The sequence below is a fragment of the Calliopsis andreniformis genome, chromosome 6 (genome assembly GCF_051401765.1).
Source record: "Calliopsis andreniformis isolate RMS-2024a chromosome 6, iyCalAndr_principal, whole genome shotgun sequence".
NCBI lineage: Eukaryota > Metazoa > Arthropoda > Insecta > Hymenoptera > Andrenidae > Calliopsis > Calliopsis andreniformis.
In genome coordinates, this window is record NC_135067.1 from 18,823,892 (window position 1) to 18,848,379 (window position 24,488).

Here is a 24,488-nt window from a genome sequence, read left to right on the forward strand (position 1 = left end):
TCGTGCCTCGGGAAATAATCATTTCGATTGCCAACCATAGCAGAACTGTTGTTAAATCAACATGAGCCTGGCATAATTGTATAATTGAAGTGGTCTTTCCCATGAGCAAACCTTGGAAAAATTTTGTTCTGTACTGTCGAAAAATCCAACATCTGGAAATGTAAGTAGTCTATAGAAGTTTGGATAATATTCTGATTATCGTGTAGACTTTTCACTAAATAGGAAATTTTTGACAGAATCACTTAACAAATTATGCAGCTAGAAATGTACCGAATGCAATTTAATGCAGTTTGCTTTAGGGTTTGAAAGCGACATAAATCTTGAATGGATACACTTATCGAAATTAAATCGATAAGTGAGTTATTTTAATTCGATGTTTTGAATTTTTTGAGTCCACATTTGTGCACAGGGTGTCTAAGAATCGGTAGTATGTGCAGAAAGTTGATGATATTACCTTCATGAAAAAAATAAGGCGGCAATATAAAATAAAGTTCTTTGATTGGATCAGTTCCAACTTGCACCGACCTTTACGGAAAATCTTCAAAGAGAAACTCATGGTCTGACCACTGACTCTCTCTACTGAAAAGTAGAAGAGTTTCCCTCATCCTCTGTATCCCCTAAGCGCATAAAAGTGTACGTCAGTGGGAGTGTACGCAACTAAAAGACAAAATGAATTTTCTTGAAAAGTCTAGAATTAAAAAATATGTAATCTATATTTTTTATTTATTTTTTCATACATTTTATATAAAGTCACCATCTTTTTGCGCGATCCGCCGACTTTAAGACATTCTGTATCTCTTTTTCTTCTGTAGTCTTTCCTTTAAATATTTGTCTTTCTATATATCATCAAAATTTGAATTTACTATGAGAGTTAAGATTCATGTACCCTTTGTACCACACAATAAATTTATAATTAATAACGGAGCACCCTCTGTGCCTACAATGTCATAACTTTCTTTCAACAATCAACCCCTTCTGATATGCTACTTCTATACCCCTCCAGTCTTTGTTGTCCTGTACTAAAAAGGTTGCCAATATTGTCGATCGAGGTAGCTCGAATATCCATTGAAAGGCTGAACAAAGAAATGTTCAGCAGCAGAGAGGAACATTTATGCGGTAGCGCGTTGTTTAATGCTCGCGGTGGTCGTTAAGATCTCTGGTTACACAGCAGCCGAGCGAAATTAAACCGGAACAACGAAATTTACAGGAAGAATAACTCCGAATATATATTGCGCCGAGTAAAACGGAAGAAAACAAACGTCTTAGCGAGATCGACTCGAGCGTAACGCGCCACCAAGCGCCTTAGTGACCGAACAATGCGTCGCTGTCGTTGTTTTTGCAAAACCGCCGTCAAACTTCCAGCCCGCTACCCTGAGGCGTATTCTTGTTGCGAGATTTACACGGAAGCTGGTATTAAACGTTGCATCTCATCAACCAGACAGACTACTCGTTCAGAATCTACTTTCTACCGTCAACAATATTCATTCCCTTTTAGCGAAACTTCCTTTCAAAACGCCTTGAGTTTTGTTCAAACTGGGTCGCATTCGAAGAAACTATCATTGTCCCGACGAAAGTACGCGAAGATCTCTCGATATCTAGAAAGATAAACAATACCTTTAAAACAGCACAAAGGAGGGAGAAGGAATTTTTACTTTATCATCGAAGAACGAGCGTCTGCTAGCTGACATGTAATTTCCTCCTTTGACGATCTTAATTAACTTCTTTGGCTATGATGTGGACGTACTTTAAATAGTACGCTGGATGAGAACGGAACTAAAATTACGGGAAATATAAATTCGCTCAAAGGTGCACGTTTCTTGCCAAAGGATGAGTTGTATATCCTTCGGATAATTGAAAGAGCAATATTTATGGCTTCCAGTTTCATTTACTTAATTTTATCGAGGCATAATGAAAATTTGAAGCATATTATATTTAAGCTGCTGCAGAATACTTACTTTGAAGTCTGGAATTCAATGACGTCTAAGTGGTAAGAAAGAATGCTGTACTTTAATGTTGGAGAATGAAGAAATAATCGTCTAGGGCGTCTGACTTATGCTACTAATCTATGTTTGACTACAGGCTGATTTTTCTACTTGCGCGTAGTTCACGATTTTTCCCTTAAGCTTGATATCTTCTACACTTCTATAATAAATATTTAATCGACACAAGATTAAGCGTATTAAACACCATAAAACCGACCTATTCACGAAACGACCCAATTAACAGGTCTGCCTCAAACTACCCCATAACACTCTCCGCTTTATATCCCACACATCTTGCACAGATTGAAGAAATCAAAGGGCCCAATAGGCCTCCATAAAGCCTGCTAGTCGTTCCATTCAAGTGTCCCAGGTCCCCTTTCTCTGCTCCTCTACTGATACACTTGAAGCCCTCGTCAGAGGGTAATCGTTAAACACAGCCACCCTCCCGACGTGTTCCCCTTTATCAGCCTAGTTACCCTCATTTCCTGCGCGATTCCCTGGCCCGTGTGTCTGTCGGGGGGAATGCGGAAGCAACGGTCGAACGCGATCGTGCTCTTCGCCTGGTCCTAGGTGGTCTCATCGGCGAGAGGCGTGACACGTCCGACGAATAGACGAATCGTACGTGTTCCCGATCAGACACCGAGATTACCGATACGGTTAGACGGGGGAAGAACTGGGAGAGCGGAAACGAGGGCCTCCATTGTTGTTATTCGATTTGCGTATCCAGCAGAGTCAGCAGCCAGCGGCTGTTCGAATGCATATGTAAGCCTACGGGAGCACATGCGAAATCATATCCACTTTGCTTGGGTGGAGCACACGTATCCGTCCGAGGAGACAGTCGCGCCGCGGAAAAGGACAGAATCAGCGAAGTCAGGAGGGAAACGTTGCAAAAAGGACACTGTTCAGCACCGAGACACGGGAAGGAGCGAGGCGGCGAGAGGAGAAGCTGACGCGGCAGAGGTAGCGAACACGAATCTGAAAAGGTATGGGCTGCGTTCACGCGACGATGATTTACGGGCATATTAGGTCGATAAGATATCTTCCGGTTCGTTGGCCCGAAGGAAGCTCTATTTTTAAGACGGCCGCGGAGACACCGAAGCTTTCGCTCCATCCATCGCCGCTACCCTCGCTATCTGCCCGCCCCATCCCCCATGGATCTTGCCACGGTTTTGAGGGGAGCCTGATAAAACAGCGAACAGAAACAACACGACCGTGAACGTTTCCCTCTAAAGACGAGCTTCTCATCCGCGACAGAAACTACGACGTCGCTGAGAATGGGGCCCGATAAGGCGTCGTTCCTCCCTTTGTTGGCGCTACTCGACGACAGGAGTTTGAATAATTCCGTCGATCGATCTCGAGGCACCGCGTCACGGGAGAAAGAATGTTCGCTCGCGAAAAGCAAACTCGTCTTTCTGTCGGCCGTCAACGAATTCGAGCGAGGAACTATCGGCAAACTATGAATTACATTCCACTCGTCCGCCTCGACCGAGGTGCCACAAACGGAAATAGAAGGCGCCCAGGTGCGGCAAGGGCACAACGACGGCACGAAGCAAATCACGAACCTGTTGGGAATAAATATTTCATATCGTCGAAGACGTACTATCCACCGATCGCGGGGAATGAATTATTCCGTCTAAGAAGGGAACTCTCGGCTACGTGAACTAGCGACCGATGTGGGGCGATGTTTAATGTAGAACGAACCTTCCAAGAATTCCTCTAGAGTCGAAACGAGCGAGTTCCAGAAACCGTCAAGCTCGCAAGCTTGCCCTGACATAGCTAATGCGCGGTAGCCAGAATACGAGCGACGATCAGAGGAAACGACAAATATTTCCATATCGACGGACGCGTACGATCAATCAAAATCGCGTATTATTCGGGACGAGGAGGAACAGGGTCGTTCTTCTTCGTTTCGAGTAGAATCGATGGGTAGAAAGGAAAAAGAACGAATAGTGGAAAAGTGTTACCGCAACAGGGATGGATAACATAATGCAGATAACGAGCAAGAAGTTGGCTTGCCTGCTCTGACAGTGACGTCTCTGCTAACGATGGCGCCGACGCTGTTCACGGCGGAACACTTATAAATGGCCCAGTGGACGTCCTGCCGGAACACCTCGGCCTCGAATCCTGGGAAGTGGATGGTCCCGTTGCCAAGGACGTGTCTGATTCCAGGGATACTCGTTATGCTGCCGCCGTCCGCTGCCAGCCAGTCGACGGTGGGCGCCGGATTTCCTCTGACGATGCAGTCCACTCGGCCACCGTTCACGTTTGTGAACTCCACTCGTGTCGGCGGTTCCGACACAAAACGCGGGCCCTGCATCTCGTACGAGGCGTTACAACCTGGAACATACAGAAATAGCTATCGTCAGAGAGAGTTTGAGACTGTATCAGAGTTAGAGACTGTATCAGAGATTAAGTATCACAAATAGAAAGTAAATATTCAGATATCCACGTATCTAAATTTTCAAATTTTCAAATATTCAAATTTTCAAATTTTCAAATTTTCAAATTTTCAAATTTTCAAATATTCAAATTTTCAAATTATTTACAAGATTCACAAAATCCTACAAAACTTGTAAGAAACCGAGCACTTTCAAAGCCCACACAACTACCCTCAACATTGAACTAAATCCAATGAAGAGACCGTACCGCCCGAGTCAAAGTTCGAATCAGCCTACCTAAAAATAAATTTTCCTTACTGTTTCAATCGGCAGTTAGAAGGACATTAATCATAGCAGGACCGCTCGGACACCGGGTTGATGAATTTTTTCGGCTGGCTTGCCGAGTTCAAAGTAATTTTCAGGAATAGGGCCACGGGATGGGCGCCTGGGTTGACACGGTCGGGACGGCGGGTGAAAGGGAGATGGGTGAGCTGTATCGCCGACGGGACATGAACGAAGATAATACGGCCGGCCATAAATCACACATTTAACGCTGAAATTCGGCCGTAATAGCTTCCATAAATGGAGCGCATTGCGTCCCCCGCGAAGCCTGTTAACCATTCATCACCCGAGTTATGTTGATTTAAGTAGGAATGCCGGTCCGCACGGATGTATTCCGCATTCCGTCCGACATTGCCCATCTGGAAGCCGGCCCAACGAAGTGCACGCGGAATACGCGGAGGAACGTGCAACGAATATGGCCGTGCATCCTCTTCCACTCGTGCTCCACGAACGTTCCAGTTAATAACGTCTGATGGACGCGCTCTCCCGGATCCCCGGGTAACTGCCGCGGGGAAGAGAACCGTCTGAGGAATCGTAGGACGAGGTATCATTCCCAGAGCTACAGGAGCGAGCCTTAAGCGTTAAAATCGCATTAAGAAGTTCGTGCAAGGGTCCAGGGGAGCAGAAATTGCTGAGAAAGACGTTTCGGCGCGGCACGATCGAGAGCAAAGCGAAGAAGACGGCCCTCCTCCCACTTCGTAGCTTCTTTTCACCGTACGTTCCTGCGGACGATAAAGTCAGCGTTAATTAACTTCTCGTCTGGTCTCGGAAGCCCGCGTCCCTGACACGGCGATCCCTTATTCGCGGAGGACGCGAGCCGACTTCGCAAATAACGAAGAATCTCCTCGTCGACGAAGTCGGGAGAGCTCCCTCCTTTCCGCCCGGGATTGTTTCCGAGATGCACTTAGAGCCGTGACCTGCACCGCGATCTCGAAAGTGATCCCACCCCCTCCCGCCCTTCAACGAAAAGAAAATTGTAGCGTCCTTCTGCGGGGTCTGTATTATTCGAAGGACTCGGTCGCATTCTCTTCCGAGATTCCTCTGGCTTCCTCCCATCCCCTCAACCCTCAACCCCCTCTCGAGCGACGAGGTAATACTTTACTACCTGAACCCACTCTTCAGGGGCCGCAACAATTTTTTCCCTAAAGGAAAGAGCAAAGCGCGCTATAAACGTAATTTTATATTTCCCGACCCCGAGAAGTCTATTCCGCTTTACAAAGGTAACTTAATTTCCTATAATGTCAGACGCACGTCGACGGACCAGCATGTTTTGTTGCTTCAGTGCTTCTACCTTTCCCCTTGATTTCCTCTTGATTCGGTGTTCAATTAAACGCACCATGGCTGGCACGTTTCGAATCGTAAACGAAATGCCAGGAGGTATCGGAACGGAAAGTTGCGTGGAGAGAGAACGCATATTTTCGTTGGTATTTGTGAAACGTTGTTTTGTGATTGTTCGCTGAAGAATGTCAAGCTTCGCGGGGATTGTATGAACGGAAAAAGGCGTCTCGCGTTGATCTGTAATGTTTACTTGAGCTGCTTAAGCAAAGTTTGCAAAGGATTGTTCGTAGTGAATGTCGTAATGTCGGGGTGCTTGTCGAGGGAGTGCCTGTATATAACTATGTTTAAAGAATGGAAGTATTTGTGTGTATAAAATGTTTCGAGATTGAGGTAGAAGAAAAACATAATATAAAGCTTTCTGGCGAAACAGTAATAACAGTGGAATAATTCTTAACCAACATAATTATGCTATCGTACTTGTAAATTTTGTTACGATAAAATATCTACGCTAAGTTTCACAAATCTCAAGCCTTGGCCAGATAATTAACTTATGGGTAAATATTCGTTAAGCGTTGGATACTTCATACTCTAATATTATAACCTCTGTAGATAATATTAACAAGAGATGGTGAGAGCGCAACAAAAAGAGAAGTAATTAAATTAGAAATTGAAAATAAGTGGAGAACTCTGGTCAGTTCAAAAGCCCGATGGTAATCGATGTTTACGAGAAATTTCCATATTTCCAGTTTCCTGAATTCCCGGGAGCTCATAATCCGGATTAACATCGAGAAAATCGAGTATCTCGGTAATTCCATTTCCCCGAGAGGGTGGGTAAAAAAAGATCGAAAAGCCCTCACGGAAGCGGTATTTTTAATTTCGAATAACGGCAGATAATCGCACTCTAACTGCAGAAAACATGCGTTTGATCAAATGAAACGCGCTTTCTCTATACCCACTATTCACCACTCCCCTTCTACTGGTATAAAAAAGAAAGAGGCAGGAAGCGAAGGGGGGAAGGGGAAACTGCAGTCTGCATTCGTGCCTATCTGCATCGCCAGCATCATTACCATGAAGCGAAGTTATTGAACAAACCCCAGTTCTTGTTCGCCAATTTTTCCCACCCCAAACACTTCCTCTGCATAAAAAATACCAAAACCATAGTGAGTGTTTAGAATAAAAGAAGAGTCAGATGCCTGTCTACTTCTTACTAACCTCACATGACTCACAAAACTCGCTAGGAAAATTGTTTGAATTTCAAGAGCGAAAGAGATTTGACACCTCTTAGCCCCGAACATCGAACACACCACTTGTGCGCGTTCGAACTCCTGTCTGTACTCCTGAAGTCCTCTGTAGGTCTTACTACGCCTCTCCCGAACCCAATACATTCAACCCCTCGATCGTTTACCCCGAAGAATCAACAGCATTCTCTGCTCGAGTGGCTGTCCCAGCCCGCCCCACAGAAACGCAGGCACGCCTCCGATTCATCTCGGTGGTTCCGTCCAATTAACCGCGTATCAAAATGTCCAGATACGAGGAGCGGTCGCTCGGTCGGGACAGAAGACGCGAGGCGCACGTGCGCGCGGCCGGTTCGCGAAAGGAAGCGATGCGTTCCCTGATATAATGGCCCGCCCTCGAGTGTATTTGAAATGCACTGGCTCATCAGAATAACTAAACAATAGACGCGGCTGGAGGAGGACAGAATGAACGAGGAGGGTCCGTGCAACCCTCTCTCCCTCCGGCACGCCGCCGCGCCGCCGCGCCACCACCCCGCGACCAGCTACTCGAGAACGCTCCCTCATCTGCGGGCGCACTCGGCGATGCGGCTGTAACAGTGAAAAAGGGACGAGCGTGGAGACGCGCGTGGAGACGCGCGTGTCCGTGGTACACTCTCAGGCACGCATGTGAATGTTTGCGCGCTCGCCACCCCCTTCGAGTCGTACACGCGATCCACGCTGAGTGGCCTAACCTTAGTCAACCCTCGACGTCATCGGGAGTGCCTCTGAAGCTGTACACTTCTGTTTCTCTGTTGGCGGTTCGAGAGACGAGACAGAACCGTCGCGTCCATCGACCATCTGCGTAATGCTTTGCGTCAACATCCCTTCGAGGCTCGACCCAGCTCCCCTGTCCTCATCCCCATCGAGCAGCCTCCTTGCGATTCTTCTTTTAAGCGTGCTCGAATGACCACTCCGCTTCCGACCTTTTAAGTTCGCCCGCGATTCACGTTAACTGCGGCGTTATTAATGGCTCGTGATCAAAGTTTCCTGCCACTTTCCTCGATGCCTTCTCCCTGCCCTCTCCTTCTCGTCCCCAGCGGTTTTTGCGCGTTTTTGTACCGTCGCGCGTGGGCAAACAGCGGGACGGGTGACGCTGTCGAAACCGCGGGCGACGAATTAAAATTAAACATTAATCTGTGCGAGATGAAAAATGAAACGCGACGGGGACCGCCGTCGGTGAAATATGAATGATCGTCGGGATCGGAGCGGTGATTCGTACTCTCTTTTTTCGGACGAAATTGCTATCGCGCCGCGTAAATTTCTGTAATCACGACGCGCCTTTCCGTGCATGCGCGCGCCAGTATAGCGCCGAGTAAATTCGCGGTCGTGAATTTTTTACAATTTCCAGAATACTGTCGCATGGCTAGACAGTTAGGGAATATTTTCAACCCTTTCGTTCCTCTGAAATTCCGATGTTCTATTAATCTAATAGAAAAATGAATCGATATCTATTCTAGTCGAGGAAATTAGTCATAAACCCAACGCCAATAAATTATCAAATTTGCGCATGGCATGCAGATGAAGCAGCAGAGGAATAAAATTCACGGAATATCAAAAAACTTGCCGCACCCTCGCACGCAATTGCTCAAAAAGCCGACATTTCGCAGGCATCAACCCGACAGATTAAACCCTGCCGTCCTCGAAATTCATAATTCGCCCGGTGATTTGCAGTATCCACTTTTTTTATCTCGCTGCCGCGTTATGCACGCGATATGGCCGTGATACCCTCGCTGCACGGGTTGACGAGGGGAAACATCTCGAACGATCGAGTATAATGCCCGAAACGGCCCTCGTGTATCGTCAACGCAGCGGTAAACGGTTATGGACGTGAATAGAACACTTAAAAAACCGCACGGCGATTGTTCATTCGCCAGAAGTAGATTGGGAGGGGCGGGGAGAAGAAAGAAGGGGAAAGAGAAGGATACGCGGCAGTTATTGTATCCCTGGTATTGTCTCCCAAGCGGCATTGTCTCAAAGTATATCCACTCGAGTGCCATCGATAGGAAAACATTTGAAAAATTCCATTGGCCGCGAGCTGTCCCGCGTAGCGACGACTGGCACGCGGGCAACGTCGGGGACTCGTGGGGCTCGGCAACCCGATTAACTTATTAAAATCCTCCGCGGAGAGGGTGGATATCTCTCCGACTAATTGCTGATGCGCGCGTTTCACGGCCGAGCGGCGCACCGACGACAAGGGAGAAAAGCTCGCGTCGAATGGAGCAGTCCCCATTCCGGAATCCGCGGCTCATCCGCCGGTTTACAATCCTTTCTTTCAGTCGGGCGATGGAAAACGAGGCAGGGCCGTGCGTCTCTTTTCGCGGAGGAAAAAACGAAAAGGAGGCGAGCCCGCACACGCGCACACAAGGAAAACGGGGCCGAGGGGGTGAGAGAGAAAGAGGCGAGGGTGCACGCGTACACGTAGGCGCCCGACAGAGACAAAGGGTAAAAGGCAGAGGACGCGAGGAGAAAAAACGAGCTTGCGGGAAAGAGAGAGTGAGAGAGAGAGAGAGAGGGTGGAAGACAGACAGATAGACAGACAGACGCACGCCAGCGTCCCCTGCGCATCGCCGCGGTTGTCCGACAATGCAAACCAACTTTCTCATTTCAATGTATTGTTTCCATTGTTCGGGCGCGCAGGCTGTGAGGGCTGTAGTCAGAAATGCTGCTAGGGAAAGGGAAGAGCTCTCTCTCTCTCTCTCTGCTTTCCACCAACGATCGTCATCGTGAAACTTTCGCCTCTTCCCTCCTCTGCCCTGTGTCTCATGAACCGACCCCTCGCCCCCCTTTCGTACACCCCCGTCTCTTCGAAGATTACGAATAATTTCAGGGACGGGCCACTGCTCGGAGTTACGCTCCGACTATCACCAGAGAGCTTCTCTATTGAAGCTGACTTCTGGTGCCCCGAGATTCTTAATGTAGAACCTTTCTTCTTTAACGTTCGAGATTTTTTTAATATTGAGCGGTAGAAGAGTTTAGGTTACGCCTCTTCTGGTGATTGACAAATCTTTGTGAAGTTAAAGTTGAGCGACAAGTCACTTTAAAAACTCGCAGCTCCGGGGATATCGCTTTACATATCACTTAAGAGGGAGACAAGTGTGTGGTTGGATTTCTTCCATCCACTACACCAAAGATATCGTCGCATCCTCCCACGTCTTGTCAAACAAGGTACTTGTAAAATGCTCCGTGGGAGCGTTGAAGATTCCCAGAGAAGCGCGGAATCTTCTGACGTTTCATTCCGCTACACGCTCTTTGCACCGCGTTATCAACAACTTTATCCCCCGCTGTTATTCCCTCTCCACTGCGAGCTTTATGTTTCCACGCGGATGTTCTTTGTAGCTGTAGCCAAATTCCGGCTTTAAAGGGTAGACTTGATAAGTGCTCTCCTTAAAAATGGGAGAATGCTTTTAAAGGTTCACGCCCTTCGTCAGGAATAGCCCATCAAGGATGCATACGGCGATCCGGAAGAGAAGGTTGAAAGATGAGGAAGCACGCAGTCGACGACCATTCTGGGTGGAATTTCTTTTAGACGTACAATCTCAATGGGACAGCTGACCCTTCGTCAAGGAGCGGGCAAAGCGAAACTATTTCTTTCGCTCAAAGGGCAGAAGTGGATTTCTTCGAATGTATCCTGGGAAATTCTACTCAGAATTTATAACCGCCGTTACTGAAATGTTCCGTTTCTCCTGAAAGTACACACTGAAATCGCAAAACAGGTTCTGACGATTACGAGAACTTTAAGTCAGTTTCTTGCTGGCAATCTGGAGATAGCATTCGGGACAATCAGGCTCTACTATCTATCGTGAAAGTAATCAGGCTGGCACAAAGTATGTTGTTTTTATCACTTGCTCGGTACCATGTATAAACTCCACTATAAGATACATAGTTCGTTTGTTAAATGATTAAGAGAAGTAAAAAAGTAAATTAAATGTACTGTCAAATTGATCCATTACAGGCTTAGTATATCTATACGTCAGACCAATCGTTGGTTATACTACTTGCTATGCAGTTACATTACATCACAAATTATATTTCTACGCTTCTACTTTTTACTCCATCGTACATTCATAATTAAAGCTGATCCGTCCTCAAAGTCCATTTTTCTTTAATTAACTCCGCCAGCGAACTAGATATCCCGAAATTGTGGCAAGCAGCATCATCGTAAATCCATTTCGCGACAGGACTTAATCAACGCGCATCGCGTGGGTTACGTGATAAGCGTACAAGTGCGCGTTACGAGCGTTTAATGCCCAATCCCATCGGGGACGGCAACGACTACATTACTCTAATTATGCTGCCAGGACTTCTTGGCCAGCGAGGCTGCAAGGGAAATCCAGGGATTTGTCACATGACGTGGGGAGTCACGGACCACGCGGCAACCCCCTCCGTTAATTAGTAGTAATTCGTTGTACTCCATTAGCAGCGGCTTCCACAGCCAGAATGAACGACTGGTCCGTCCTGCGCAACGGCGCCACAGCGTTTCGCTGTAACGACGCGTCCGCTCTTTCCGCGTAACCCAGCCGCGTGTTTAATGATCTGCGAGTCGATCGACTCACCCCCACAGCAATCGAATTAATTTCGTTGCGATTATACGTCCAATGTACTAATCAAATCTCTGCCACTGAAGTTAAATCCAGTCGTTTCGATATCGTTTCGATTTTTCGCTCATTGGCGTCTCGATCAACCCTCCCCGACCAGGCATCGAATCGAACTCGCTTGTACCCCTGTGTATCATCGGTTTCTCTCAACCATCACCCAGATATCTACCCGACAAAGCGATATGCTTCCGGGACGAAAGCTGATACCGCTGACTTGGGACACCAGGGAGTATTCCCAAGCACAGTGGAGAAGTTATTCCAGCGATGTAACGGTACACTGCATATCAAGTTCCGCGCGGCATTAATATTCAGGAAACTAGCGTTTACGGGACCGTTCCGTTTCAGTCGGTCGCCAGTTCCGTGTGCAACGAACTTATATGCAGTCCCCGATGCTCCTATTACCATCCTGATGGGACAGCGGCTCGCGTTCGGACGGTAAGTATTCAAATTCGTAAAATGGCGAAATCGAATCACGGCGGCATACAACCGCGCTGCAAATCGGTCGCACGCAACTCGTAGCTCGTCCGTAGCCCGCAAAGGAATTTCAATTGCTAATGAAATTACAGGAACGTACGGGCTTGGGAATCCATCCCCTGCAGCGACCACGAGGGGGCAGGCGACGAGGGGAGCCGTGACATCGCGTTGCTCGTCGGACGACGAAACACGGAAACGCGTATTGCGCGCCGACGTGTTTGTGGTCGCATTGTTTTGCCGAGGGGAATTGATTCCTATCGCCGGTGGGGCAAGAAGCTTTAATAGCGTGAAAATTTTGTAACTAGGACACTGCGATTCGTTGCACAGGATCGTAAAAGCGCGCTGAGTAAATTCGGAGTGGAAGCCTGGAGCAATCTGGCTGGATAGCGGAAGCGAAGAGATTGTAATAGTGGAATGAAGAGATGTAAAGCTGTTCTATCACTGCAGTATTTGCTGTTGGATAGAGGGGACGTAAATAAATTCGAGGTGTTAAGTTTGGAGAATAATGAAACTTATTCGGGGATGTAAAGGGATGTTGAAATCCTGCGCAGGAGATGTTCAACGAAAAGGGCTTCAAAGGCGTAATGCTCAAATTTTAACGAATCTCTGCTAATTTGTAGAACTTTCTAAGTCCAATGTGCTGAGATTTACTTTGAGGGATCTATGGAAAATAGCATAGGATATGTTAACAGTTATTATTGTCCTATGAGCTTTATCTACTTAAAAGCTTTTGAAATGTGGAATTTCAACATTTGAATATTTGAAAATATAAATATTTGAAATTTCAAAAAAAATTTCACCTCAAACACCATGCATCAATTCCTACACAATAAATAACCACTTCGTATACTCCCATAGATCCTCACCTCCCACGTTCCTATCGCAGTAAATTTTCCTGAGAGGATAACAGCGATGGGTCACGTAAAGGGACACTCATCGAGGTTCAATTTCTTGCGCAAGCTCCGCAAATATTTAATCGTGCAACAGAGAAACGCATAATAATCGACGCCCGCGGGCTGTTCGAAACTGTAACGACCTATTCACCTGTAAAGGGTCAACTCGGCCCGAAACCCACTTTACCTTCGACACAGGGATTTAATCCCCTTTAACAATCGCCAGATCTGATCTTGCCTTCGGCGGGGAATTATTAACAACCCAAAAGTTCTCATCGGTTAGCCGACTATCGATCCTCTCCGTAGGGGGTCGTGAACTTGCAATCCGCCACGCTGTATACGAGTCCACTCACGGCGATGTTTCAACTTCAAGTCGACGCTCGCTGGCGGGCAACTTGTTGAAAGACAGAGCAACGAAGAGCCTCCTCTCCTGAGTCGATGCCTCGACGAGCTTATTCGATAAGGAAAACCATGGCTGACGAGTTTCCCTCGCCTTTGTTCGAAATTGAATTAAAACTGCAGCCAATTCCAGTGAATCGCGTTATTTATCCTTCAGCAAAACAATGCGGGACAAGGGAGTTAGGCAAGACGGAAATTATTCATTGTTTCCCTTCCCGGTGGGACGAGAGAATACCATGTGTATCGGATCAGCGCGATAAGCGCCGAGGGAACGATTTTGTGGAAGTTGAAAAAAAAGGAATCTATCCAACATGGCGCTCTCTGCTTGCTGGAAATTCGTTTAGTTTGACGGTGATTCGCCAACGTTTGAATCACACGGTGCGACCCCTCTCGCGGAAATATTTAAATGGGATTTAGAACGAAACGGGTCGTCCAACCAACCCGCTCGAAATCACTGCGAATTTTATTATTTTCCTTCTATTGTCGTCGAGGATTATGGAAAACTGTACGAACACGAGAAGATTGCCGAGGAATCGTTCATTTTTGTCTCTCGCAGATCGTGGTTCCATTTTGAAAACCTGTAAAAGCTTTTTAGTAGAATTCATAGGGCAGGAATACGAATTTCAGGTAAAACAACTTTTCCGTATAGCCGAGCGTAGATTTTCCGAATACGCAAGCACGATTATTCAGAGGAATAGAAATGGTAGAGAGGGAATGTAATTGAAAGGCAGAATCATCGATTCCAGTTAACGTTGTTTCGCGGTACAGTGATGATCGATTCGTTCGATATAGCACTTTCATGAACACGTGAAAAATTCAAGCTGCATAACGCAATGAATGGCCTGTACTACAGGATTACCTGAACGCTCGAAACAGTGCTAGAAATCTGATGAAAATGCGCCTAAAATAAATTCCATGAACGCATTAGCACTCTGACTATTGGGCAATTTTTAAAGAGGATTTCTGCATGTAAGCTACTATAATGATTAAAGTATTAATTGATAACAAATATTTAGCTAAATATTATATACATAAGCATTCATTACTCAAGTGTCGTAGCATCAAACGTGATTTACATCCGCTGGCGTTAGAGTGTAAATTTTGTATGCCGTAATATACTATGGGCAAGCTGCATCAGCAATTCGCATCGATTTAGTTGAGCCGGTTCACGACGATCCACCTCTAATTATTTCATATCATGGAGTGGCTACGCGTATTAGTCGTTCATTATCTTGTCTCCACGATCAGCATGATTTCTAACTGAGCGGCTTATCGCACTGCTTTCAGGTGATCGAGGTCAAATCTATTTACGACATTAGCCCCATTAGAAAAGATGATAACATGACCATTCATGACTGAAGGAGAATCTGGAAAGTTATGCGTAACACAATGCTCGACTGAATGATGTTCCTTCGCTTAATCTATGTTACATTTCCCTCAAATAATTGAAATTTTCAAAGTTGCAGAGTTCTAGAATTTCATATTTTTATTATCAAATTATCTTATTATCAAATTCACTCTAAATTTCTTTCCAAATGGGAAATAATTAGTTTAATAGGCTCCCTCCATGGCGAGAAGTATACTCGTAAATGCTCACGTGCACCATGTTTACAGTGCCCGCGAGTTCCGGTGGTTAAATTTCATTTAGCAGAACGCGTTGGCGATCAATGACGCCTGGACGCGCGAAATTATGCGGGACAGGAATAACCGTAATCGCATTACTTTCTATCGTATTACATCGCGTCGCGTCCAATCGCTGTACAACCCACCCCCGTTTAGCGTGTCTCGTATTTTCCACCAGTATTTTTTTCTTCGTCAACGCGTTGCGTATTAAAGCGACGAATTCTGCTGTTTATATAATGTTACCACACGCATCGAGGCATTTCATTTACAACAGGCAATTCACAAATTAATCAAGTGGAAACATGATCGACAGAGAACGCGGAGACTATTGACGCTGATGCTGGAGATGCATTAAAATTTGATCAGTTTTCACTTTGTATAGAGGAGAGTGTATTTTTATCGACTTCCTGCGAAATTGCTCACGAACTAGTGCGCCTTATCTTCTCATTCGCAGTTCTTGGCGTGTGCTTTTCTCACGGGCGCTCGGTAGCGTCTTTCTCGAGAAACCGCTGAACAGCGCTTTAAAATCAATTCAGGAAAAACTTACGATATCGTCGATAGCATCACTCTATCAGGAACTCGAGTTCTATTCGAATGCAGCGCGTCGCAGTTTCAAAGAAAGTCGAACCCTCGAGACGGAGGCAGCCAACGAGAAAAGTCAGAAATTGTTCGAAATACAAGAGCAGTAATGGTCACAGTTTTTACGGATAAGCTTATGCATCTGGATCAATGGAATTCTTGCTTCACTTAACAAGCTACTCCTAGAGAAAGACCATTCTCCTCTTACCTCCTCTTTCCTAGGATCTGTGGTTGTAAAAAGCAGAACGACTTAAACCGCATTTTCAAGGAACTTGAGTTTCTACCTTATTTGCTATCTAGAAAATACATTCTGTCTAGAGGGAAGGAAATTGAGTTAAATTTTTGCCTTTTACGAAAGTACAGGCAGTCCAAGAATTGGTAATACAAGTGGAAATGCGGTGATTCTCCATGAAGAATTAATTTAAAGAAACAAAATGAAACTTGTTAATATAGTGTTCTAGTTTTCAGGAAATTGAAATGGATTATTGACCGTGTACAAGTGTACAGAAATATGGCTTCAAGCTCTTGAGAGCTTCCCAGGGAAAAGAAACACTCACGGTCTGACCAATGACTCAATCTACTGCAAAGTAGAAAACCCGAAAATTCTACTGCAGAACAGGAGCACTCGCTCAAAACTCAAAATTAGTTTTCTTGGAAAGGAAGCACTACGCAAAAAAATCGTATTTATACATATCTCACTTATTCCTTCATACAAAATTGCTACCTTTTCTCTCTTACTACCAGTTCTCGAATTCTTCTTATAGTACCTCAAACAATCTGACAATATTAAAAATGATATCACGCGATCCATATCGTTTCATCCCACAACCACGAAAACATCGCGGGTATCATCTACTACCCCATGAATCGACCACCAGAAAAGCTGGTGAAACTACACCTTCCTCCCTCACAATAGGCAACAATTCCCACACTAATTCCAGGTTAACGCTGAAAGGTTGCCAACAATCAATAAATCCAACCTTTCAGTGCCTCGGCCAAAGTTCATTGTCAATATTCATCGCTTTTGCGGGGTCCACGATACATCGAACAAAGGGTTCGAGAACCGCCCGCATAAACGCCGATGAAAACTCCACAAAAAGCGCGTTCGACGTCCATCTGCCAAGCGAATCAGCGGGAAAACGAAGAGAGATCGCGTAATATCGTTCGCGGATTCGCGAAAAAAAGTGGTCCCGACCCTGGAGAAAGGAGGGTGGGGACAAGGATGGTAGGGTTGAGGAGCAGATAAGTGGGGCTTTCGCGGTCGGGTAGACGAATTAGTTTCAGCGGGTTCTCCGCGTCGGGCAGCGAGCACGTTTGAACGTGCAGCTCGTAACGAGTGGATTTAAGCCAGCCTGACCCGGAGAAAGTTCGCCCTCTCGACGAGAGCTGTCCCGAAAGGTTCACTCGTCAGAGATCGTGGCCCCCGGCCTGAGTTTTTATGTCAGTGCTCGCCTCGCTTCATCGTTTTAATATTCGCGAGAGAGGGAGGGAGCGAACGAACGCTTGGCTGGCCGCGGGCTTTTTTTCGCCCAGTCAAAACGGCGTTTAACTCCGATACAAGTGTACGTGGCGGGCAGAAAATTGGCTGCACAGGGGTCAGGTCGCGCGCGCTGCAGACATATGAAGAGCGCCGAACCGAAAGCGAGATACTTTCCTACCAGGTAGGGGACATTAACGTTCCAAACTGCAAATTTCATGAGAGTGTATGTATAAAGCGACACCGGACGCCGAATCAAAAATTATTTTCCGAGTATAAACCGTCCGCCCCCGGCGAATTCTCGGAGTTTCCAGCGCCGCCTGTTACCTTTTTAACTGTCCTGCACATGAGTTTGCCAATTAAATCGGTTCTGTGAGCTTGTGCGATTCCAACCGACTACTCGCTCTCAGTGGGATTATTGTTCCGTGTATAATACGAGGTATTAGGTTACCCAATGAATTAGTAAATACATTTATTATTTATTAGTATAGTCAACCAAAGGATATTATTAGAAGTCACTCTTAATGGGCTAACCCATTAGAATAATCCTAAAATGTGTTCTAGATTATAGAGAGTTTTGGTTTAAGTACCTTGGATTCTAAATCCCTCCACACGCGTTCCCTGAAGCCCAAAAAGCACCACGCCAGCGGATGCATAAACGCAGAAGTGATACTATTCCCCCGATATTACAACACTGCGTGCATGCAACTGATTACAGCGGTGCACTCAAAACCCTGAAAACGAAACAGCCACAACGAATCGTAAAAGCTGCGCGTCTATGCCCATTTCAGAAACGTCACGAATACCCAGCGGAACGGAACGGAACGGAATTTAAAATGCGAGGGTGACGCGTGACGGGGAGTCCCGCCGCTCCACAGTGGCTGCTCAAAAAATCATAAAGGACAGTTTCAAAGGCGAGCCGTGACCATGAAGTGAGCGGTCGGCCGCTTAAAACGGCGCTCGCTCTCGGAAAAATTATCTCGTAAAATTCGGTGCGGCTGATCAACGGGCAAAAAGTGTTTCTTTGAGAGCGTGCCGTTGCTGCTGCGCGCGCTTTTCTTTGTCAGCAGAGAAACGGTGCCTTTAAAATTCCATCCGTTTCTCTTATTAATTCAAGAATAACCGTCCACCAGGAAGAATTGCGCTCGTTTGAAACGGTTCCTCTGACGGAAAAAAAATTCCGCCACTCAACTCTCTCCCCTGCGGCAATTCCAGACCACTCTACGAGCTTATCTCAGCTCCTGGCCGAACAGGATTCGAGGAACGAGGCGCGGTTAAGCCGCTATAATTGAGCGAATCGAACGCCGACCGGGAAAGTTGCCTCGCCTTTGCTCGCGGCCAGTTTCGATATCTCTCTCGGCGGCAAGAAATCGATGTCGGTTTATGACAAGCGAAGTCGGGTTAACTGCTTTGGAAACTACTCGAGACAGTGCGGGATCATAAACTCGCTGGCTTTAAGGATGATTTAATCCAAAGTTCCCCCCGCGGCGAATAAGAGTGCGCTTGATGGCTTATATAGAAGCTTTGACGACGCAAATGAAGTGGGGAAAACGAACGTCTCTGTTCCGTGGTGGCGGAACATCCCATGAAAATTAGTATGGGCCATTTCGAATAGATAAAAGCTGCTTAATCTAAAAGTTTGCTCGTACAGTGGCGAGGAGTTCCTAGGGAATCCTCTTGAATATTTCGGCGCCGGCTCGGTGATTAATTTAGCGGAGTCCCTCGCGGAAAACGGGTGAGAACCTCGAATTGAGTGGTTTAACGATGATTTAGAGACCGACTGCGCGAAATAGCGCGAGTGTCGCGACGAGTCTCCATTTGGGATCGAAGGAGAGACAGGGGAATCTAAGGAGTTAGAGGAGACGGTAATGGAATAGGAAATCCATCTTGAAAGGGCCAAGGAAACGTCGAGCCTTTGAAACCTGGGATTATCATGATCGAGATGGAGAAAAACACTCGTAATGTCTCTAGATACCTGATAAGCAGCGCTCCAAAGACCTCCAAAGTGTATCGCGGCCGCCTGACAAAGATCTGCCCGAGTGACTCTGGCAGCTTTTCCCAAGGAAAAAGTTCCCAGCTGCCCCGAAGTCTCGAGAACTTTGTCTTTGCCCAGTGGGGACGCCGCGAGGCTCAAAGAGCTTAATTTTTTGAAATTCAATATTTTTCTCGGCCGACAAACACTGAGGGAACCTGCTTCAAGTTTCTGGCTGTATTTCGAGTACGGCGGAAACGAAATTCGGCTGGAGATTGAAGGCTTTGCGAATTTAGGAGAGCACTGCTGAGCGAAACGGAGTAACTAAGTAAGACGTGACCTAGGAAACTCGGCATTCGATAAAGTTGCAACGAACTTAGGTCGTGAAAGGGATAATGTTAGATTTTAAATGAAATTAGACTCTGCGTTATTCCAACTTCTCCGATCTTGCATATTTTTTTAAAGAAGTCCTTTAAAATACCTTTGCAACGTTCTAACCAGTGAGGTTCAAGAAACGCTAAGTTTCGATTCGACTTGCAACCAATTTTCAGTCGATATTAACCCATATTTTTTATATAAATGACAGAAGTTCTTGGAATTACTTTCATAAAGTTCTAGCTAGTAGAGTTCAGAAAACTTCAATCCTAGGTTCGACCTAATACCAATCTTCAATTTAGTTCAATTCAAGTTCCTTCATATTCCCCTCCCATCACATTATCTTCCGCAATAGCCCATCGTAGAATCATCGTAAGATCAAATCCACACCGCATACTAGAGTTCACGGTGGCAAACTGTATTACGAAGGATTAATTCGTCCCGTGATGCGGGAACGCTCTCCAAGCCCCAGCTATTCGACTCGCCATTTTCACGTCGATCTCACCATCTAGCGGTGGCAAGAAGACAATTCCATGGCTTCTCTAGCATCAACGACGATTCAAATGAAGCACATTTCGCGGCGATGTTAATCCCGATCGTTCCAAACATCGACTCCAAAGAGTAGGTCGTCGAGGGCTTAGAGAGGAGCCTCTGCCACGATTTCGCCATCGCGGTCGCGTCGCTGATAAGCTCGCAGAATATTCCCATGCATAAAATCACCTCAGAGAACAGCCATTCTAAAATGCAGTCGATGATTCAAAGGCTCTTTAACTGACCAACATTTACTAATTACGATATTCAGATATAACACATCACCTGGAGAGACTTCGCAGTCGCTGATCCAGATACCTTTCACGATGATTTAATCCAAAGTTTCTAAATACTGACTCGCAGGATAGTTGGTAGACTTAGAGAGGGACCGCAGTGCGGTTAACAAGATGCGAGTAGATCCGCTGGTCCAGCCGTATAGAGTCGGGTCAGCGCTGAAACTCCGATGAGAGAAGCTACACACGAAGGAATACGGACACGTCGAGGAGGAAGAGAGACGACGAGATTTGGGGCAAGGAGCGAAGAGAAGGAGGACAGGAGAGCTGCAGCCTAGTAGGCGAACGAGATATGCGTGGCAGGGGTGAAGGAGAAGCGACGATGGAAACGGAGAAACAGGGAACAGAGACAGAGACAGGTGGAACACTAACAGGGACACACCGGTACAAAGACCGAAATGCAAATACGTATTCTGTGTACTTAGGAAGCTGTAGCGCCAGTGAGCCTCATGCATAGAGATTGTACGTTGCCCATGTAAAATCGACCCTCAACCACGCCGTCGGTTTCCTACTCGCTGCCTCCCGCTATCTGTCTTTATCCCGCAGCCAGCCGCGCTCCTCGCCCTACCCCTTCGCCCCGTATATTTTCGAGGCGGTAGGTTTGCGCACGAAACCACACGCTGCTGCAGTGAATTCACCAAACTGCCATCCTTTATCTGACCTTTGATCCGGCTGAAGTTTGAACAACAGACACGTCCCAGTCGTTTTTGCGCGTTACGCTCGAGGGTGCACGCTGCGAGGCGTCGTCCGCGGGGGAAACCACTTTCCAGGAAAAACCGAGGGTTGACCGAAGCACCGATTGACCGTCGCGAGAAAATCCATTCGACGCTGGCCTATTGTCCGATCAGTGGCACGATTGCGCTACTTCGGTCTCTCGATTCATGCGCCGCGCCAGTGATGGATTATTCTACTGGCCGACCTGTGACGAATAAGGACCGTGACACTGAATTTACGTCTGATTGCGAGTCCAACGAATCTGGACGATGTGCATCGCGATCGATTGACTGTCCCCTATATTTCTTGTGAATTATCCAGCGAAGAGGTTATGGAACGTGCCGTATCGAACCGGGAACCCAAGTTAATGGCAGCGTTTCCATAACGTATTTTGTAATTCGACCTCCGCCGCGTTTCTTCCCAGATCGAGCGAGATTTCAATCACTGGGAACCTATGCTTAACGATCCCTCCACCCTTCGCTCACAGGAAAAAACACGTCTTGTAATTTGATCGCGGTTTCACTGAACGATAGGAAATTTCCAATCGCAATGGCGATTATAACGATACTGTGTGCTTTGCAGAAGGTAAATGTAGGATTGAATGAGGAAAAAAAATATATGGGGAGGAAAGATGAGAAAAAGGTTTCAATTATGTGAGCATAAATTCAAGAAGAAAATAAAGGCAGAAAAATTGATGAATATTAAAATCGAATGAAATTACTTGTGAATTGGAAATGAGGACAAATATAATTTTTCATAATTTTTTAAAATTCCTTTAAATTCACATATTACATGTATTTTAAACCGAAGACCAATGTGTCATTGAAGAACGAAAATAAAGTGGTACGAATTAAAAAAGAGAAATGCATAATTTCCATACTTCACTCCACTGAAATGTAGATGTTCATATCATACATGTCAACGTGTTGATTATTTAAGCATATTCGCGATCTAGATTCCTTGAACGACCAAGAGGAAGATGTAACACAGAGAAGAAGGGTGTATTTTTAAATGTGTCGAGTTCCGTTGACGTTCAATTACTCTTTAAAGTTCGTGAAGCGAAACAGGGGTCGCGTCGAAGAAGGGAGAAAGAAGCGAGCGAGCTAGTGAACGCAGGGCCGACCGCAAGCTGGCATCGCGTCCGCAGCGCGCCTTTTGTAAGCTTCTATCTCGTTTACGCATCTGCTGCTAGGGCTGGCTACACTGAAGCGTCGCCATAACGACGGCATTCTTGTCTATCGCGAGCAGACACGCTCCTCTCGCAAACAGAAATGTCTATTTACCGTCGAGCAGTCTCCTGAAACTCTGTTTTCCCGTGCGCCTTCCACCGTTCCGCCCTTTTTCCCCCATCGCATCTCACCGTAATTATGGACAGAGAAAATTCCGTGAAAATTAGAAACTTACTTTCAACCTGCAAACGAATCGTAATGAGAACGTCCATTAGGTCTGACCAATTGTAACTTCCATCACTGTTTCGTTCGCGCTGAATTAGAGCTTCGATTTGTATCATCCCTTAATTAAATTTAGAATACACAGTCGAATTTAACACAGCGTCGCCAAAGACGCGTACTGAAATCTATTTCCCATAGTATTTAGCAATTGAACTTTCTGACACTCAATTTCTGCAAACTAGAGCTCTGTTGTGAATCCTATTAATACTTACACGATAAAAGTCTACAACTCGTGAACTATTGACGAGAATCTGATTCCCATCATCGAATTTGAATCGTATGATAAGTTGAACCGCAGATCACGAGCAGAACACGCTGCATTTCAGCAGCAAATACTCGTCAAGTGTTTCCAAGCGGATCAGTGAGACGAGATCGATTGGAATTTCGAGCCCACAGAAGACCCGATCACGCAGCGGTCGCTTTGCTAGTGGACACGGTGCGCGCAATTTATTTCGATGCACTACCGACCGATTGAAACAACCACGGAACGCTTGGTTGTTTTATTTTCCCTCGGCGATAGCCAATGCAGCCTGTCGTGGCGTTATCGCGCCCAACAGAACCCTTCCTCAAAGCGCGTATTTACGCGTCCTCTTTAATCCTTGAGCACGTCCCGCTTTCGTTCGAGAAGGCTTGCAAGAGAAAGTATTGAGTTCCAAACGAGACTAAATATAAGACTGTGAATTTATTTATATTTCTTCTAATCGTCCCAAAAGACGGGAAACCTTCGTTTTCCACAAGTTGTATAAATATGTTTGCATTCCTCGTGTGTTCTAACAGATGTACGCTCGCGTAGTAAACTGATTTCTATGTCAAGCACCGTGCAGATAAACTGCTTTGAAAAATTAAACGGATCCCGTATGTTTACGCGGCTACAACGCAGCCACGCTTTTCAAGCGGCTTCTCGATGATGCTCGAACGCGAGATTTCCATTTGCCTGGAATTTTTGGTATTTACCGAGCTCCGAGAGAGGCTGAGAAACACGGCGAAACGGGCCACGAAACTCTGTTACGAAAAATCGTTCCACCGTCAGCGACTCTGTCTAATTCGAACCAGCGTGAATTTGATATTTGCTGGATATGGAGCTCTGTTTCTCTCTCCTCGTATCCTCCATTTTTTATAACTGCTACGTATCACTCGGAAAATTTTAATATAACGATTGTAAAGAATACACGAATAGTTGCAATTCACTGCATCAATTTCATTTCCACCGGAGAGATGGGCTTTTCTTGTACATTTTTCATATTCCACTCTTTGCACTCTACTGATTACTTATAATCGAACGTTTAATTATCAATTGATATGATGATGATACAAAAGTGCTCGGTAATGATTACCATTTTCTTGGGTTGTAGTTACGTGAATTGCTCTCACCACTTTTTTTCAAATTTTTCAAACTTCCAGATATTAAAATTTAAGTATTCATACTTTAAATATTCTGATATTAAAATCTTCCAACTAAAATGCAAAAATTTTTCATTTTCACATTGCTAAAGTCTTTGTATTTGTTTCAATTTCCGCATTCCAACTTCCAGAATAAAGTCGCCTGCCTCCTCTCGAATTTCACATAAAAATTTTACGAAAATTCACAACTTCCAATTTATTATTCTCCCCAAGTTATCCGCGAATACTTTTCCTAGAAAATATTAAATTTTCAGATAATATAAATCCCACAAACTCCATCACACTTAGTCATTGAAATTGCGTTGTCGAAGGAAACCCAATCTCGAGCGCAGTAGATTCGCCAATCAACCTTCCCGCCGAATTAGCGAGTCGCGAACGATTAGATTTAGAGTCGTCAAAGGCCATCAAAGTTTACGATCAAGACCGTATACGAAGCACTTTTATAGCCAGTCTCGAC

At 45.7% G+C, this 24,488-nt stretch overlaps 1 protein-coding gene across 1 annotated transcript in view; it reads right to left on the minus strand.

Moving 5' to 3' along the window:
• LOC143180742 (cell adhesion molecule Dscam2) overlaps positions 1-24,488 on the minus strand; it is a 129,829-nt gene that overhangs the window by 74,111 nt on the left and 31,230 nt on the right. The window contains exon 2 of the mRNA XM_076380687.1: positions 3,999-4,319. Within this exon, the coding sequence (XP_076236802.1) occupies positions 3,999-4,319 (321 nt within the window). The remainder of the gene's footprint in view (positions 1-3,998; positions 4,320-24,488) is intronic.